General features: G+C 41.8%; 1 protein-coding gene and 1 long non-coding RNA gene across 3 annotated transcripts; one reads left to right on the forward strand and one right to left on the reverse strand.

Annotated features, from left to right (window-relative positions):
• Nucleotides 1-5,464: 5,464 nt before the first annotated feature.
• LOC127334570 (uncharacterized) lies at nt 5,465-10,781 on the reverse strand. Of its 2 annotated transcripts, XR_007872252.2 has the most exons (3): nt 10,101-10,774; nt 9,560-10,030; nt 5,465-8,929 (listed from the first exon to the last, which is right to left on the reverse strand). It is a non-coding gene; the product is annotated as an uncharacterized lncRNA (long non-coding RNA). The 2 variants fall into 2 exon arrangements; XR_011747250.1 differs by having other exon boundaries at nt 9,560-10,781.
• A 97-nt stretch (nt 10,782-10,878) lies between these two features.
• On the forward strand, nt 10,879-15,514 carry LOC127334569 (serine decarboxylase 1). Its single transcript, XM_051361059.2, has 5 exons — nt 10,879-11,250; nt 13,948-14,179; nt 14,281-14,474; nt 14,559-14,692; nt 14,790-15,514. The coding sequence occupies exons 1-5, from the start codon at nt 10,950-10,952 to the stop codon at nt 15,357-15,359; spliced, it is 1,431 nt and encodes a 476-aa protein (XP_051217019.1). The 5' UTR covers nt 10,879-10,949; the 3' UTR covers nt 15,360-15,514.
• The last annotated feature ends 2,234 nt before the right edge of the window (nt 15,515-17,748 follow it).

Here is a 17,748-nt window from a genome sequence, read left to right on the forward strand (position 1 = left end):
CAATAGGTAAACATGTAAGAATCAATGCACAGTTGACATAAGTGTTTGCTTCTAAGATGGAAGGAAGTAGGTAAACTGACTCAACATAAAAGTAGAAGAATGGCCCTTCGCAGAGGGAAGCATGGATTACTATTTTTGTGCTAGAGCTTTTATTTTGAAAACAAGAAACAATTTTGTCAACGGTAGTAATAAAGCATATGTGTTATGTATAAGATATCCTATAAGTTGCATGCCTCATGCATAGATTACCAATAGTGCCCGCACCTTGTCCTAATTAGCTTGGATTTACATGGATTATCATTGCATAACATATGTTTTAACCAAGTGTCACAAAGGGGTACCTCTATGCCGCCTGTACAAAGGTCTAAGGAGAAAGCTCGCATTGGATTTCTCGCTTTTGATTATTCTCAATTTAGACATCCATACCGGGACAACATAGACAACAGATAATGGACTCCTCTTTAATGCATAAGCATTCAACAACAAATAATATTCTCATAAGAGATTGAGGATTGATTGTCCAAACTGAAACTTCCACCATGGATCATGGCTTTAGTTAGCGGCCCAATGTTCTTCTCTAACAATATGCATACTCAAACCATTGATCATGATAAATCACCCTTACTTCAGACAAGACGAACATGCATAGCAACTCACATGATATTCAACAAAGGTAATGGTTGATGGCGTCCCCAGAAACATGGTTACCTCTCAACAAGCAACTTATTAAGAAATAAGATACATAAGTACATATTCAATACCACGATAGTTTTTAAGGCTATTTTCCCATGAGCTATATATTGAAAAGACAAAGAATGGAATTTTAAAGGTAGCAATCAAGTAATTTACTTTGGAATGGCGGAGAAATACCATGTAGTAGGTAGGTATGGTGGACACAAATGGCATAGTTTTTGGCTCAAGGATTATGGATGCACGAGAAGTATTCCCTCTCAATACAAGGCTTAGGCTAGTAAGGTTGTTTGAAGCAAATACAAGTATGAACCAGTACAGCAAAACTTACATAAGAATATATTGCAAGCATTATAAGACTCTACACTGTCTTCCTTGTTGTTCAAACACCTCACCAGAAAATATCTAGACTCTAGAGAGATCAATCATGCAAACCAAATTTTAATAAGCTCTATGTAGTTCTTCATTAATAGGTGCAAAGTATATGATGCAAGAGCTTAAACATGAGCACAACAATTGCACAGTATCAAATTATTCAAGACATTATACCATTTACCACATGTAGCATTTTCCGTTTCCAACCATATAACAATTAACGAAGCAGTTTCAACCTTCGCCATGAACATTAAGAATAAAGCTAAGAACATATGTGTTCATATGCAACAGCGGAGCGTGTCTCTCTCCCACACAATGAATGCTAGGATCCAATTTTATTCAAACAAAACAAAACAAAAACAAACAGACGCTCCAAGTAAAGCACATAAAATATGATGGAATAAAAATATAGTTTCACTAGAGGTGACCTGATAATTTGTCGATGAAGAAGGGGATGCCTTGGGCATCCCCAAGCTTAGATGCTTGAGTCTTCTTGAAATATGCAGGGATGAACCACGGGGGCATCCCCAAGCTTAGAGCTTTCACTCTCCTTGATCATATTGTATCATCCTCCTCTCTTGATCCTTGAAAACTTCCTCCACAACAAACTCAAAACAAACTCATTAGAGGGTTAGTGCATAATCAAAATTCACATGTTCAGAGGTGACATAATCATTCTTAACACTTCTGTACATTGCAAAAAACTACTGAAAGTTAATGGAATAAAGAAATCCATCAAACATAGCAAAACAGACAATGCGAAATAAAAGGCAGAATCTGTCAAAACAGAACAGTCCGTAAAGACGAATTTTTCTGGGGCACTTAACTTGCTCAGATGAAAATGCTCAAATTGAATGAAAGTTGCGCACGTATCTGGGGATCACTCACGTAAATTGGCAGATTTTTCTGAGTTACCTACAGAGAATACTACTCAAATTCGTGACATCAAGAAATCTGTTTTTGCGCAGTAATCCAAATCTAGTATGAACCTTACTATCAAAGACTTTACTTGGCACAACAATGCAATAAAATAAAGATAAGGAGAATTTGCTACAGTAGTAACAACTTCCAAGACTCAAATATAAAACAAAAGTGCAGAAGTAAAATCATGGGTTGCCTCCCATAAGCGCTTTTCTTTAACGCCTTTCAGCTAGGCGCAGAAAGTGTGTATCAAGTGTTATCAAGAGACGAAGCATCAACATCATAATTTGTTCTAATGATAGAATCAAAAGGTAACTTCATTCTCTTTCTAGGGAAGTGTTCCATACCTTTCTTGAGAGGAAATTGATATTTAATATTACCTTCCTTCATATCAATAATAGCACCAACAGTTCGAAGAAAAGGTCTTCCCAATATAATGGGACAAGATACATTGCATTCAATATCCAAGACAAAAAAATCAACGGGGAAAAGGTTATTGTTAACCGTAATGTGAACATTATCAATCCTCCCCAAAGGTTTCTTTGTAGAATTATCAGCAAGATTAACATCCAAATAACAATTTTTCAATGGTGGCAAGTCAAGCATATTATAGATTTTCTTAGGCATAGCGGAAATACTTGCACCAAGATCACATAAAGCATTACAATCAAAATCATCGACCTTCATCTTAATGATGGGCTCCCAACCATCTTCTAACTTTCTAGGAATAGAAGTTTCAAGTTTTAATTTATCTTCTCTAGCTTTAATGAGAGCATTTGTAATATGTTTTGTAAAGGCCAAATTTATAGCACTAGCATTGGGACTTCTAGCAAGTTTTTGTAAGAACTTTATAACTTCAGAGATGTGACAATCATCAAAATCTAAACCATTATGATCTACAGCAATGGGATCATTGTCCCCAACATTTTGAAAAATTTCAGCAGTTTTATCACAAGCAGTTTCAGCAATTTTAGTAATTTCAGCAGTTTCAGGCAGTTTTGCACGCTTTGCATTAGGAGTAGAAACATTGCTAACACCAATTATTTTACCATTGATAGTAGGAGGTGTAGCAACATGTGAAGCATTATTATTACTAGTGGTGGTAATAGTCCAAACTTTAGCTACATTATTCTCTTTAGCATTTTCTTCTTTTTCCCACCTAGCACGCAATTCAGCCATCAATCTAATATTCTCATTAATTCTAACTTGGATGGCGTTTGCTGTAGCAAATGACTTAATATCTTTATTTTCATTAGGCATAACTTTCAATTTTAAAAGATCAACATCAGCAGCAAGACTATCAACCTTAGAAGCAAGAATATCAATTTTACCAAGCTTTTCTTCAACAGATTTGTTAAAACAGTTTGTGTACTAATAAATTCTTTAAGCATGGCTTCAAGACCAGGGGGTACATTCCTATTATTGTTGTAAGAATTCCCATAAGAATTACCATAACCATTACCATTATAAAAAGGATATGGCCTATAGTTGTTACTAGAATTATTCTGATAAGCATTGTTGTTGAAATTATTATTTTTTATAAAGTTCACATCAACATGCTCTTCTTGAGCAACCAATGAAGCTAAGAGAACATTATTAGGATCAACATTAGTCCTACCATTCACAAGCATAGAAATAATGGCGTCAATCTTATCACTCAAGGAGGAGGTTTCTTCAACATAATTTACCTTCTTACCTTGTGGAGCTCTTTCCGTGTGCCATTCAGAGTAATTAATCATCATATCATCAAGAAGCTTTGTTGCGGCGCCTAGAGTGATGGACATAAAAGTACCTCCAGCAGCTGAATCCAATAGGTTTCGCGACAATAGGTTTCGCGAAGAAAAATTCAATCCTGCATAAAAGGTTTGGATGATCATCCAAGTAGTCAGTCCATGGGTTGGGCAATTTTTAACCAAAGATTTCATTCTTTCCCATGAGCAACATGCTCATTATCCAATTGCTTAAAATTCATTATGCTACTTCTCAAAGATTAGTAGGAGGATAATATCTACCAATGAAAGCATCCTTACATTTAGTCCATGAATCAATACTATTCTTAGGCAAAGATAGCAACCAATCTTTAGCTCTTCCTCTTAATGAGAAATGAAACAATTTTAATTTTATAATGTCACCATCTACATCCTTATACTTTTGCATTTCACATAGTTCAACAAAATTATTAAGATGGGCAGCAGCATCATCAGAACTAACACCATAAAATTGCTCTCTCATAACAAGATTCAATAAAGCAGGTTTAATTTCAAAAATTCTGCTGTAGTAGCAGGTGGAGCAATGGGTGTGCATAAGAAATCATTATTATTTGTGCTTGTGAAGTCACACAACTTAGTATTTTCAGGAGTACCCATTTTAGCAGTAGTAAATAAAGCAAACTAGATAAAGTAAGTGCAAGTAACTAATTTTTTTGTGTTTTTAATATGGAGAACGCAAACAAGATAGTAAATAAAGTAAAACAAGTAACTAATTTTTTTTTGTATTTTTGATATAGTGAGCAAACAAAGCAGTAAATAAAATAAAGTAAAGCAAGACAAAAACAAAGTAAAGAGATTGGAAGTGGAGACTCCCCTTGCAGCGTGTCTTGATCTCCCGGGCAACGGCGCCAGAAAAAGAGCTTGATACACGTACAACATGCGTCCGTTGGGAACCCCAAGAGGAAGGTGTGATGCGTACAGCAGCAAGTTTTCCCTCAGTAAGAAACCAAGGTTATCGAACCAGTAGGAGCCAAGAAGCACGTGAAGGTTGATGGTGGCGGAGTATAGTGCGGCGCAACACCAGGGATTCCGGTGCCAACGTGGAACCTGCACAACACAATCAAAGTACTTTGCCCCAACGTAACAGTGAGGTTGTCAATCTCACTGGCCTGCTGTAACAAAGGATTATATGTATAGTGTGGATGATGATGTTTGCAAAGAACAGTAAGAACGAGTATTGCAGTAGATTGTATTCGATGTAAAAGAATGGACCGGGGTCCACACTTCACTAGTGGTGTCTCTCCAATAAGAAATAGCATGTTGGGTGAACAAATTACAGTTAGGCAATTGACAAATAAAGAGGGCATAACAATGCACATACATGTCATGATGAGTAGTGTGAAATTCAATTGGGCATTACGACAAAGTACATAGACCGCTATCCAGCATGCATCTATGCCTAAAAAGTCCACCTTGGGGTTAGCATCCGCACCCCTTCCAGTATTAAGTTGCAAACAACAGACAATTGCATTAAGTATGGTGCGTAATGTAATCAACACAAATATCCTTAGACAAAGCATTGATGTTTTATCCCTAGTGGCAACAGCACATCCACAACCTTAGAACTTTCTCACATCGTCCTGCATTAAATGGAGGCATGAACCCACTATCGAGCATAAATACTCCCTCTTGGAGTTACAAGTATCAACTTGGCCAGAGCCTCTACTAGCAACGGAGAGCATGCAAGATCATAAACAACACATAGATGATAGATTGATAATCAACATAACATAGTATTCCATATTCATCGGATCCCAACAAACGCAACATGTAGCATTACAAATAGATGATCTTGATCATGTTAGGCAGCTCACAAGACCGAACAATGATAGCACAATGAGGAGAAGACAACCATCTAGCTACTGCTATGGACCCATAGTCCAGGGGTGAACTACTCACACATCACTCCGGAGGCGATCTTGGCGATGAAGAGTCCTCCGGGAGATGATTCCCCTCTCCGGCAGGGTGCCGGAGGCGATCTCCTGAATCCCCCGAGATGGGATTGGCAGCGGCGGCGTCTCTGGAAGGTTTTCCGTATCGTGGCTCTCGGTACTGGGGTATTCTCGATGAAGGCTTATTATAGGCGGAAGGGTAGGTTTAGGGGCGACACGAGGGGCCCACACAACAGGGCGGCGCGGCCCCACCCTTGGCCGCGCGGCCCTGGCGTGGCGTCGCCTCGTCGCCCCACTTCGTAATCCTTTCGGTCTTCTGGAAGCTTCGTGGAAAAATAAGACCCTGGGCGTTGATTTCGTCCAATTTCGAGAATATTTCCTTTGTAGGATTTCTGAAACAAAGAACAGCAGAAAACAACAACTGGCTCTTCGGCATCTTGTCAATAGGTTAGTGCCGGAAAATGCATAAATATGACATAAAGTGTGTACAAAACATGTGAGTATCATCATAAAAGTAGCATGGAACATAAGAAATTATAGATACGTTTGAGACGTATCAATGTTCACCTTGACATGATCTTGGATGAGGTGGAAAGAGTTGGCCAAGTTTGGTTTAAGAATCTTCCAAACCAGGAGTGCAAAGTAGGCATGATGTTAAAAAGTGGCAAAGTGACCATTATCACATGTAATTGAATTCTGATTTTTTCCTTTGATTTTATTTGTGTTTCTTTGATGCAAAAGTGTTTGTTTTTGATATATATGTGTTTCACAAGCAAAGGCACAAACAATGGTGGCCTTGGTTAAAGATTTGCATATTTGGCTAAAGTGTATGTGAGTGAAAATGGGTATTTCTTCATTTCTTTTCTTTCTATTTTATTGATTTGGTTTTCTCTTGAATCAAAAGTGATTCTTATTAGTTTAGGAACATTTTCAAACCATTGAAACCATTCCAAAATGTCTAGTTCAAAGATTTGCAAAAATGGCCATAAACACATAAGAGGTGAAATGCCAAATTTTCTTAATCTTCTATTTTGTTCCCCTTGCTTTACTTGGGCATGGTTTAGGGTCCATTTAGTGTGAGATTAGGTTTAGAGGTGGTTTCACACCATTTGGGCAAGGTAGGAGTGCATAGGACAAGATTTGGTAATATGGCTATGTGCCACATATGCCTATATGCATATGTTGATTTTATTTTTGATTTGATTTTTCTTGATCCAATTGATGTTGTTGAGTGTTGAAATGGTATAGAGGAGTGATCCAACCATTCACAACAAGTATTAGAGTCAAGATCCTCAAATTCACAAATTTGCTATTTACTCTCATGTGCCTCTATGGCATTTTATTTTCTTTTTTTATTTTCTTTGGTTTCACCTTGGATTTGGTTTGATAAGTACTAGGTAAGGTTTATTAAGGTTTTCCAATCCTCTAAACAAGGTAGAAAGGCCTAGGGTAAAGTTTTACAAAAATAGCCATAGACACATAAACCCTTTTCTTATTTAATTTCTTTTTATATTGTTTTGACTTGGATGGTGAAAAGAGGGGTGAGGTTTAGGGTTTAAGATCATTTCAATATACCTCAACAAGCAAATATGGCAATAGCACAAGAGTTAAGCATGAGTAATATGTATCAAACTTAATTTAAGAAAAGTTTTTGTTGGTTCCAAATTTTGGAAATAAGGAAATTCATTTTCTTTGTTTTGAAATTTTTGGGATGTTACAACACGAAAGGTAGTGAATACCACTAGCGAGGTACGAGTCGCGGGCCTCAGCCTGCGACTAGTAGTGACACGCGACTAGTAGGCTTTTCCATACTAATGATTTGAACAAACTCTAACTTTATGGACCCTTCTACAACGTCGCCATAGCCACCATAACAACGATGCCATTTGAACAAACTCTAACTTTAGGGACCCTTATACAACACCGAGCGCATGTCCGAGGTCCCAACCCCCTCCCGCCGTCGGAAGGGCTAGCAGAGGAGGCGGGGACCTGTCAATTCCTGTGTAGATAACTAAGCAGATGGCAACGGCTGCTAGGGTTTCCACCCTAGCTCTCTCATTTCTTTCAGAGGAGGAGGGAGATGGAGGGTTCTTAAAAAACAATGTCTTAGATAAGACATCGAATGGAGAACAATGTTAATTTTCTTGCTAAGAGACGATCTCCCAGCTAAGAGGTTTCCGACAAATATCTTAGGTATCACCACAAGATAACCGTTGTAGATATCCTAATTTACTCAGATTTATGTAAATCCGTCATATGTTTGCTTACATGTATATCTATCTACACAATCTAAATATACATATCTAGGAAAATCTAGGACAGTTAATATGAAATGGAGGTAGTTAAACAATCGCAGACTTATCTGGAATTTTAAATCTACGGACTATTTAATATGGAGTGGGGATATTTTTTGGTTAAGATAATGGATGCGACTACATTCAGGTCAACCTGAATTTAGCTTAACGTCAGGTCAGAAAAACTTTCCTATTCCATACGGTAGTTACTTCCAAAATTAGAAACCGGTAGGGACCACCATCCCTGTCTACCCGGCAACCGTGCGGGGACCTCGTGTGCACGGACAGAAAAAAAAAATACCTAGACGATTTATTACCACCCTCCCACAAAGTAATCTCCAGTTTCAAAAAAAAAAGTAATCTCCTCCACCTTTCCCTTCCGCCCCCTTCTCTCGTCTTTTTTCTTCTCCGTTGATCCCGTCGGCCGCCATTGAGCCCTTCTCCCTTCTCTTCTCAACTTATCAAAAAACCAAAAGTAACATCTACCAGGTTTATCGAGAAGATCTGCTGGAAGAAACATCCCTGATTCAACCAACGGAATTTTCTGGTGGGCCAGATTTCTTGGAAGAAGACATCCCACTGTTTTCGTTGGGCAAGATTTGCTAAAAAAATAAGACATCCCCCATTTCGTATTAAAACGTCTTGCAATAACTTCTGAAGCCACATCCAGTACAGGATCTGCTGAGGGGAAACAACATCTATGATAAGGTACTGGAGGAAAACATGTCCCGTTTGACAGCATGTTTTGTGAACGACATCCAGCTTTTTACTAACTCAGAAATCACCTTTTCTAGCTAGTAGCAGATCTGTTCAATAAAATCACATCCAGTACGCAATCTGCTAAAGAGAACACACCCAGTACAGGATCTGCTGAGGAGAAGCAAACATCTATGATAAGGTACAGGAAGAAAACTTACCCCGTTTCACTGCATGTTTTGTGAATAACTTCCAGTTTTCTCACGAAATCCCCTTCCAGCTTCTAGAAGATCTATTCAGTTAGAAATACATTGAGAAACTATCTCCATGAGGAAAAGAAACTACTACCTAATAGAAGTGACATCTGGCCTAAAATGTTTGCAGCAAAGGAGATGTCGCAGAGTTAAAATTCAGAATATTACTCTTAGAATATCAGATGTTGCTCCAATTTTGGGATGCCACAGAATTAAATTCAGATGTTATACTTAAAAATTCAGATGTCACAGGTAGATGCGTCGTGGCCCAAAAACTAGAAAGTGACGACTGAACTAAGATGTTGCTCCAAATACATATGAGGTGTCACGGATTTTAAATTCAGAAGGGACACCTGAACTAAGGATGTTGCTCCAACAACTGAGATGTCACAAAAATTAAATTCAGATGTTACACAAAGATGCGATGTGGCACGAACACTAGAAGTGGCACGAAAACTAAGATGTTACTCCAACAACTGAGATGTCACATACTGTGAGATGTAACCTAGCTAGAATGTGCCATGAGTAGGCTACGCTAAACATATTGCGCAATTTGGATGTCGCATGCCTATACATAACTCGACTAGGTGTAGCATAAGCAACAGATGTAATCAGTAAACATGACATTGACATCCTATGAGGATGTTACCAAAAAATATTACACATACCCGCTGTTAAAAAAGGGTGGTGTCGCAGCCTCAGGATGTTGCTGCCGAAGCGGGATGGGATGGGCTTGGCGGCGATGATGTTGTCAGCAACCCGAAGATGTTGCTCCCCAACGGGCGAGGATGTCGTCTCTTGCAAGAGGATGTTGCTGCCGACGGCGAGGAAGAGACTTGGCGGCGATGATCCTATCGGCGACCTGAAGATGTTGCTCCCAACGGGCGAGGATGTCGTCTTCTACAATAGGATGTTGTCGTTGGCGCCTTCGAGGGAGGGAGTTGCTGCCGACGGCGAGGAAGAGACTTGGCGGCGATGATGTTGTCGGCAACCCGAAGAAGTAGCTGCCGGTGACGAGGATGTGAACGTCGATACCTTGGCTTGAGACGAGGAGAAGAAGCAGCCAACACCTGGAGAAAACGTTCCGGCGACGACGACGACGAAGACGAAGCCCTCGACGACGGAATGATGGATGCGACCTGAAAAACGAGGTCAAATTCGGCGATGCGGCAGGCTACAAAAGCCGATTTGAGTTGGGACGAGACGAACTGAGATCAAATTGGTCCTCGCTGACGGGGAGTATCAGCAGCACCTGAACTCCCCGGCTACTCCGGCAGCCTAAACTACAGAATCATCGCCGGATTTGCAGCCCCGCGGCGGTGGGAGGCGACGAGGAAATTGGAAGGCGGAAGGCGAAATGGGGAACGACTATTCACTCTCCACCCACCCCCAGGTTGGGACGCCAGGCTACGGGTACCAAACACATATCAGACTGCGCGTGGGCCTCCGCTGATCAGGGACGCACCGCTAGCTGTAGACCGTCGGATGGCGATCGCGTGGCCGCGACAACTGACCTGGTCCTATCTTAAAACCAGATCAGCTTAGAGATAGATTTTCCGTAAGATAATTTGCTGCCGCAGAGCATGAATCGTGAGATCCGTGATGACTCTCCACGACACGATCTTATCGAGACCTCCTCACGTGGCATCGAGTCATCGCCCTCCGTGCTACCCAAAAAAAGAAAAAAAAAACCGTGAAATAAAAGAAATGAAAATCTGTGCAGAATCTTTTAGGTGGCCCCACGCGTAAGCAGCCTCCCCCGAGAAACGACAGCCACGTTTCTCCTTGTCACTCTCACTGCCCAGCGCCTACCGACCTCCACGCACACCTCGCTCCCCCACCGACGCGTGGGACCCACATGATACCCGGCCCCACGGATCACTGTCCGAATCAAAAACCTACCCGCGGCGCCCCACCGCGTCCGATCTGCGCGACCCGGCGAGACGCGAGGCGGAGGCGCGGCGAGCTGCGGCCAAGTATAAGTGCAGCCCCGCGGAGCCCTCCCAGCCCCCTCTTCTCTCCCGTCCTCCTCCCCAAATCTGCCTGATATTCTCGACGATGGTTGGGAGCGTGGGCAACGGGGCGGCGGATCTGGGCGCGAACGGCAACGGCAAGGCGCCGCACCTGGAGGAGCCGGCGGCGGCGGCGGTGGCGCTCCCGATGGAGATGGAGCCGGAGATGGTGGAGGAGGGGGAGGGCAAGCGGGAGGTCGTCATGGGGAGGAACATGCACACCGCCTGCTTCGCCGTCAAGGAGCCCGACGCCGACGACGACGAGACCGGCGAGCGCGAGGCCACCATGGCCAGCGTCCTCGCGCTCTACCGCAGATCGCTCGTCGAGCGCACAAAGCACCACCTCGGTACGTACTACATACTACCCATTGCTCTCTTTCTTTCTTTTCCGTCCTTCTCCTCCGATCTGGCTCGTCAGCGACCCGACGTCGCGACGTGCGCGTGCGTGTCCCCGCTTTCTCGGACGGGTCCGGTGCCCGTGCCTGTCCTGATCGCGACGTCATTCGTCTCGCTTGCGACATATCTTTTCTCTGATTTTGAGTGAGCCAAAAAAAATAAAAATAAAGATGCTGCCTTTGCCCGTCTCCTTCTCCGTAAATGCGCTATCTACGGATGCTTCACTTCGGTGGTGGTGAATTAAGCGATTTCGTTGTGCGCGTGTATCGTTTCAGCTGCGAATTTAGGACGAGCATGCTCCATGTACCTTGTTCTCACCGTATCCTTTTACATGCGCTACGCTGCAACTAAGGATTGCTTCTGATTAAAGATCTCAGCATTGCCTCGTAAATTACTGCTCTTTCCTGCATCCTGTAAATACTGCACTTGTCTGGAGTAGTAGGTTTTTAGTTTATTGGGTTGGTAATCGTAAATACTAGTACTATAAAGATTAGACAAGTGCAGTATGCTCGACTGCCCTTTCCTGCATCGTGAATTGTTTCTCAAACTCTACAGTGTGATTCGATCATGCCCGTGAACAAACCAGAGGCTGACTGAGTACGTCAGGCCTAGTTAAGTGCCACATGATCTCAACATCTTCCTCCAGGCAGACATTGGATTGTCTGACCAGCACATTGTGGTGCAGATACTCAATAATCACCGGCACATCCAGGATGCTGGTGATGTCAGTGAACCCAGCTCCACTTCATCAGAGATCTCCGCTTGACAGAACAAACAGTGACCACGGCGACAATTACTGGTGCCAACTCGGCGCGTTCTGATCGGGGTTCGTGGAGCTCGCCACTACCCAGAATCATCTTTTTGGACGGTTACATCATTTCCTAGGCAGTGTCATAACAGCAGATCTTGAATTGAGCGCACAGTTTGTTTTGGTTTCTTCATTGCATCCACAACCAATCCAAGACGCAACAACACCTAAATCATATCCAGGGCCGGGCCGGCAAAATCTGGGGCCCTGTGCCAAATTTCAAAAATGGGCCCTATTTTCTTGAAAGGATAGAATTATAATCATAATTATATGTAGGCTATAATAGCAAATTAATCTGATAGTGTAACACTAACCGGACATTGGATAGTTGGGTAGCCCAAACTTGAATTAAGCGATGTGTTATGCGCGTGTATCATTTTACCTGTGAATTTAGGACAAACATATTCCATGTCCTTGTTCAGTTGGTCCGTCAGTTACCACTGTCTCCTTTCCATATGCTGCGCTGCAACTAAGGAATGACTATATGCTTCCAATAAAGCTCTCGGCACTGTAAACTACTACTCTTTCCTTCATCGTGTAAATACTGCACTTTGTCTGGAGTAGGTTTTTCTTGGGTTGATAATTGTAAATGTAAAGTTAGACAAGTGCAGTATGCTCAACTGCCCTTTCCTGCAGCGTAAATTGACTCTTAAAAATGAGCCGTGATTCGACCATACCCGTGAAGAAAGCAGAGACTGACTTCGAGTATGTCAGACTCAGTTTAGGGCCACATGATCTGAACATCTTTCTCCAGGCAGACATTGGATTGTGTGATCAGCACATTGAGGTGCACATACTCAATAATCCCCAGCGCATTCAGGGTGGTGGTGATGTCACAGACCCAGCTCCACTTCATCAGAGATCTCCGCTTGACAGCATGAACAGTGACCACGGCGAGAATTTTTGGTGCCAACTCGGCGATAGATTGGCTATCAATCCATTGATCTGACCGGAGTTCATGTAGCTTAGCACTACCCAGAATTATCTTTATGAACGCTTACATCATTGCCGTGGCAGTGTCATAACAGGAGATCTTGAAGTGAACCCACAGTTTGTTTTGGTTTGTTCATTGCATCCACAGCCATCCCAGACGCAACAACACGCAGCTCTTATCTGCAAGTACTTCACCCCCAGACCACCAATTCCATTGCATGGCATACATTCCTCCAGGTGGCATAGCAGCTATCCTTCCAAATGATGCCCCTTCATTTCTTGTCGATGACCACTCTGAGGTCTGAGCCACTTCAGCGTATCGACCGCAAGCAGTCTGTGCATGCAAGGCGCAGCGGGGACAGATTTGACAAGAACAAGGTGGACCCGCATCATGTGCTTTCCTGTTTCTCATCCTGCAACCTTGACATAGATCTTCTATAGAGCAGGCTGATAGTATGAGCTGCGCAACTTCAGATCGACAGATCTATTCCATGGTAAGTGACCGGGAAGTGCTTCACCAGACACATAAGATGTTGAGTTACAATATTAAGCTCCACCTCCGCACATCGAATAGGCGTACCCAAGCTTTTCTGGGTATTGGTTTGCAATCTGGTTGTTATAAATAATATAATACATTTGTGTGGCATCATTCATTCAGTCATATGGAATACATGTCATCTAGTAAATTAGTGTCGTGACTACTATTATGCGTTGTTGTGACTCTCATTTTCTGTCTAAAAACAATTGCATAATGTGGAGTGCAAACAAATAGTACTATTGGAACGGTGGCAGCATAGGCATAAATCAGGATTCCTGTGGAATAATTTGACCTATTTTATCTGAGAGTGCTTCACCAGTACCTATAATAAGCAATGCAATCTTACGTCATCTTTTTCTTCTCATGAAGGTTACCCATACAATTTGGATTTCGATTATGGTGCACTTGCCCAGCTGCAGCACTTCTCCATCAACAACCTTGGTGACCCCTTCATCGAGAGCAACTATGGTGTCCATTCCAGGCAGTTTGAGGTGGGAGTATTGGATTGGTTTGCTCGACTCTGGGAATTAGAGAAGGATGAGTACTGGGGATACATTACAAACTGTGGAACAGAAGGAAACCTGCATGGTATTCTTGTCGGGTTAGTACTTGAAAATGGCCCTGTTGAATTTGTTATATGCCACAGTTTGTTATGGAATGTTGATTCGGTACTAAATCTTCTGAAAAAACTTTTTTTTACAGGAGAGAGGTATTCCCTAATGGAATCCTGTACGCCTCTCGTGAGTCTCACTATTCAGTATTCAAAGCAGCAAGAATGTACAGGATGGAATGTGTCAAGGTGGACACCCATATTTCTGGAGAAATTGATTGTTCTGATTTTGAGAGAAAGCTGATGCAAAACAAAGATAAACCTGCCATTATAAATGTCAACATTGGTGAGCTTGTTTGTTCTTCAATCTTTCAGATAATTCCTTCTTGTGTCGTGTGTGCTGCTTTGAAAACATATACTTGGCATGCAGGAACAACCGTGAAGGGAGCAGTTGATGATCTTGACCTGGTTATTAAAACCCTTGAAGAAAGTGGCTTTAAAGACCGGTTTTATATCCATTGTGATGGCGCTCTTTTTGGACTGATGATACCGTTTGTTAAGAAGGTAACTGTTTTTTCATCGCCACCTGTTCACACCTGCTTCGTATCAGAATTGTCTTCATAGTTCATTCTCCTGATTCCCATGTATTTCTGTTCACTAGGCAGCTAAAGTGACATTTAAGAAACCTATTGGGAGTGTGAGTGTCTCCGGCCACAAGTTTGTAGGATGCCCCATGCCATGTGGTGTTCAGATAACAAGGTTGGAGCACATAAATGCCCTTTCTAGCAATGTGGAATATCTTGCATCAAGGGATGCAACAATCATGGGAAGCAGGAATGGCCATGCTCCTATCTTCCTCTGGTACACCCTGAATCAGAAAGGCTATAGAGGATTTCAGAAGGAAGTCCAGAAGTGTTTGAGAAACGCACACTATTTGAAAGACCGTCTCAACGCAGCAGGAATCGGAGCCATGCTTAACGAGCTCAGTAGCACAGTAGTGTTTGAAAGGCCAAAGGATGAGGAATTCGTCCGAAGGTGGCAGCTCGCCTGTGAGGGAAACATAGCTCATGTTGTGGTGATGCCCAGTGTCAACATTGATAAGCTGGACTACTTCCTGCGCGAGCTAGTGGAGAAGCGGGCGGTCTGGTACAAGGATGGGATTTGTCAGCCTCCTTGTATTGCTAGAGACGTAGGTCAGGAGAGCTGCTTCTGTAGCCTTCACAAGAAGTGAGCTTACTACAAGGGAGCTTCAGTCGTGAGTTGAGTTAGTATTTCTAGTGTGTTTTGTTGTACCGATGTCGCATGTATGTAATAATGCGTTATGCAATGTAGCCTATCTGTTGTTGTGAAGAAACTAAGTTATATTAATGAATGGAGTTTGTATCATGTTTGCCCCCTCTTTCTGTTATTAAACATGCCAATTCATTATATGGTAATCATCTATGCTTCTGTAACCTGTAGAATGAGGGACAATCTTCGGCAAGGTCTTCAGGACTTACTTCGATGAGACATTCAGAGTTGTTGCTTCATCTAGTGAAAAGAGCAAGGGAAACTATCTGTCATTCCATATGCCTGCTTGCTAGTCATATTGATCTTGTTATTGTTTCAGAAATGTATAAAAAAATTGTTGCCTTCCTAGTCTAGATTTGGGCTGAACAACATTTTTTTTTTAGAATACACCATAGAAGGTTTATTAAATATATAAAAGAAAGAGCCAGAAGGCCGAAAACAACGCTTAACCGAAGCCTACTCTCCTAAGTGCCACCACAACGTCAGCGGCTCCGGAAAACCAAAACTATCGGTACGGAAGACTGTAGCTATTCGTGATCGCTCGAACTCCTCCTTAATCTTCGTCTTCGTCTTAATCGTTGATACGGCCCGGCTAGCACCATTGAAAATCATGTCATTCCCCACCATATGCACCAGAAGACTAAGATGATCGCGAACATCAAAATTTTGGTAAAAGAGCATCATGGGAATTGGTCATTGTTTACTGTTGTTAGGCTGCAACTATGGCATGATCAGTTCAAATTCACTCCGTCGGCAGAGCTTTGACTACACATAGTGGTTCCAAATGGGGTATATATGCATTATGCGGAAAGAAGTGCTTCCTGGCGACCCCTCAGTCTTGTTTGGGCCATAGTTGACTCGACATAGGGTATCCAGATTGGGATACTCACTAGTAGCAAAAAGGGTAATGTTTCTATCAGATAAGACTGGAAGCTCTGGTGCACTAATATCATACTCGTTATCATGTGGAGTCGATCTTGCAAGCTCAACAAAAGCAGGTGATTGGATATGCATCACTAATCAGATAAGCTTTGTGGTTCTTTATTCAGAGATAATTGAGCACATTTTTATAATGAAGTCTTCTACTTCTAGCACCCCAACTGTTTTTTATATTGAAGTCTTCTAACATCAAACTTATGCTATCTGTTCACGACAATCAAGATATAGTTCGTTATTTGTTTCCATCATAAGAAGTAGAAATAGTTCATTTCAAGACGCTGTTTTTCAAAGGGAATGATAAATATGAGTGAAAGCCAAGGAAGCCTATGTCTCTGAATAAAGAGACACAATCTGTTCACAACAATCACAACAGTCAGCAGTTCCATAATTTGTTTGCTTTCTTGCCGTTTCATCTCAATTTTTTTAATGGATCGCATGTTCATTTGATGTAGCATAAGTTCTAAGTATGTGGACCAACCTTCATTATACAACTGCTGACCGTGCATCCACTTCTTCTCCTCTTGGAAGAATAATTTTTTAATGTGTACACGTGAAGTGCAATAATCAGTATGCCACAAGCAATGCATATACCTTAGATATTGTGATAACATAAAGAACTAGATAGATAGAAATGGTATGGCGGAAATTACCTTTATTGGAGCTAGATCAGCATGCCAAGTGCAAGTTCCAAGAAACAAGAAACAAGAAACTGCGGAATCAAGGGGAAGATGTGATAACTGATCAATGAATGTTAGTAGGATGCTATTGCAAGTCTCTTGCACAAATCATTACTAGATTTGCCAAACTGTAGATAAAGCAAATGCATTTAGAGATGAGGGAGTTGCAGGTACACAAACTGTGATTCACTAATGACAGTAGCAAATAAAGGAACTCACGTACATTTTGACTTCAGACAGAGGCATTCTTGTAGTACTTGCAGCCTTTTCCTTCTTTTCCACTTCTAATGTTTTTTCTCTCTTTCAGGAATCATGGTTGCATAAGAATATAACTTGTATGCCTATTCCATTATGATTTTGGCATCACCTGAATAGTCGGATTAGTTGTAAGGCAGTTGTGAAGTGTGGTGTGCATGGTGTGTTGTCATTGTGCATGTGAATTTGCATATCACTTTCCCGTCTCAGTTATCTGAGAAATGCTCTTCTCCCGTGCACAGGAGGTCGCATGTTTGTGTCGTTCGATTCCTACTTTAAGATTCGTTTCACAATATTTCACCAAATATCATCAAGATTCATTGTGTTTCAGTTTTTGTGAGAAATATTGTTATGTAATGATACCTAATGATATGGTGCACGGGAGGTCCCGTGCACGGGACAATCGCAGCACATCGATCAGTATCTGCATCATGCACTGTCTCGTCTAAATTTATCTTT

Source organism: Lolium perenne, chromosome 6 (assembly GCF_019359855.2).
Source record: "Lolium perenne isolate Kyuss_39 chromosome 6, Kyuss_2.0, whole genome shotgun sequence".
Taxonomy (NCBI): Eukaryota; Viridiplantae; Streptophyta; class Magnoliopsida; order Poales; family Poaceae; genus Lolium; species Lolium perenne.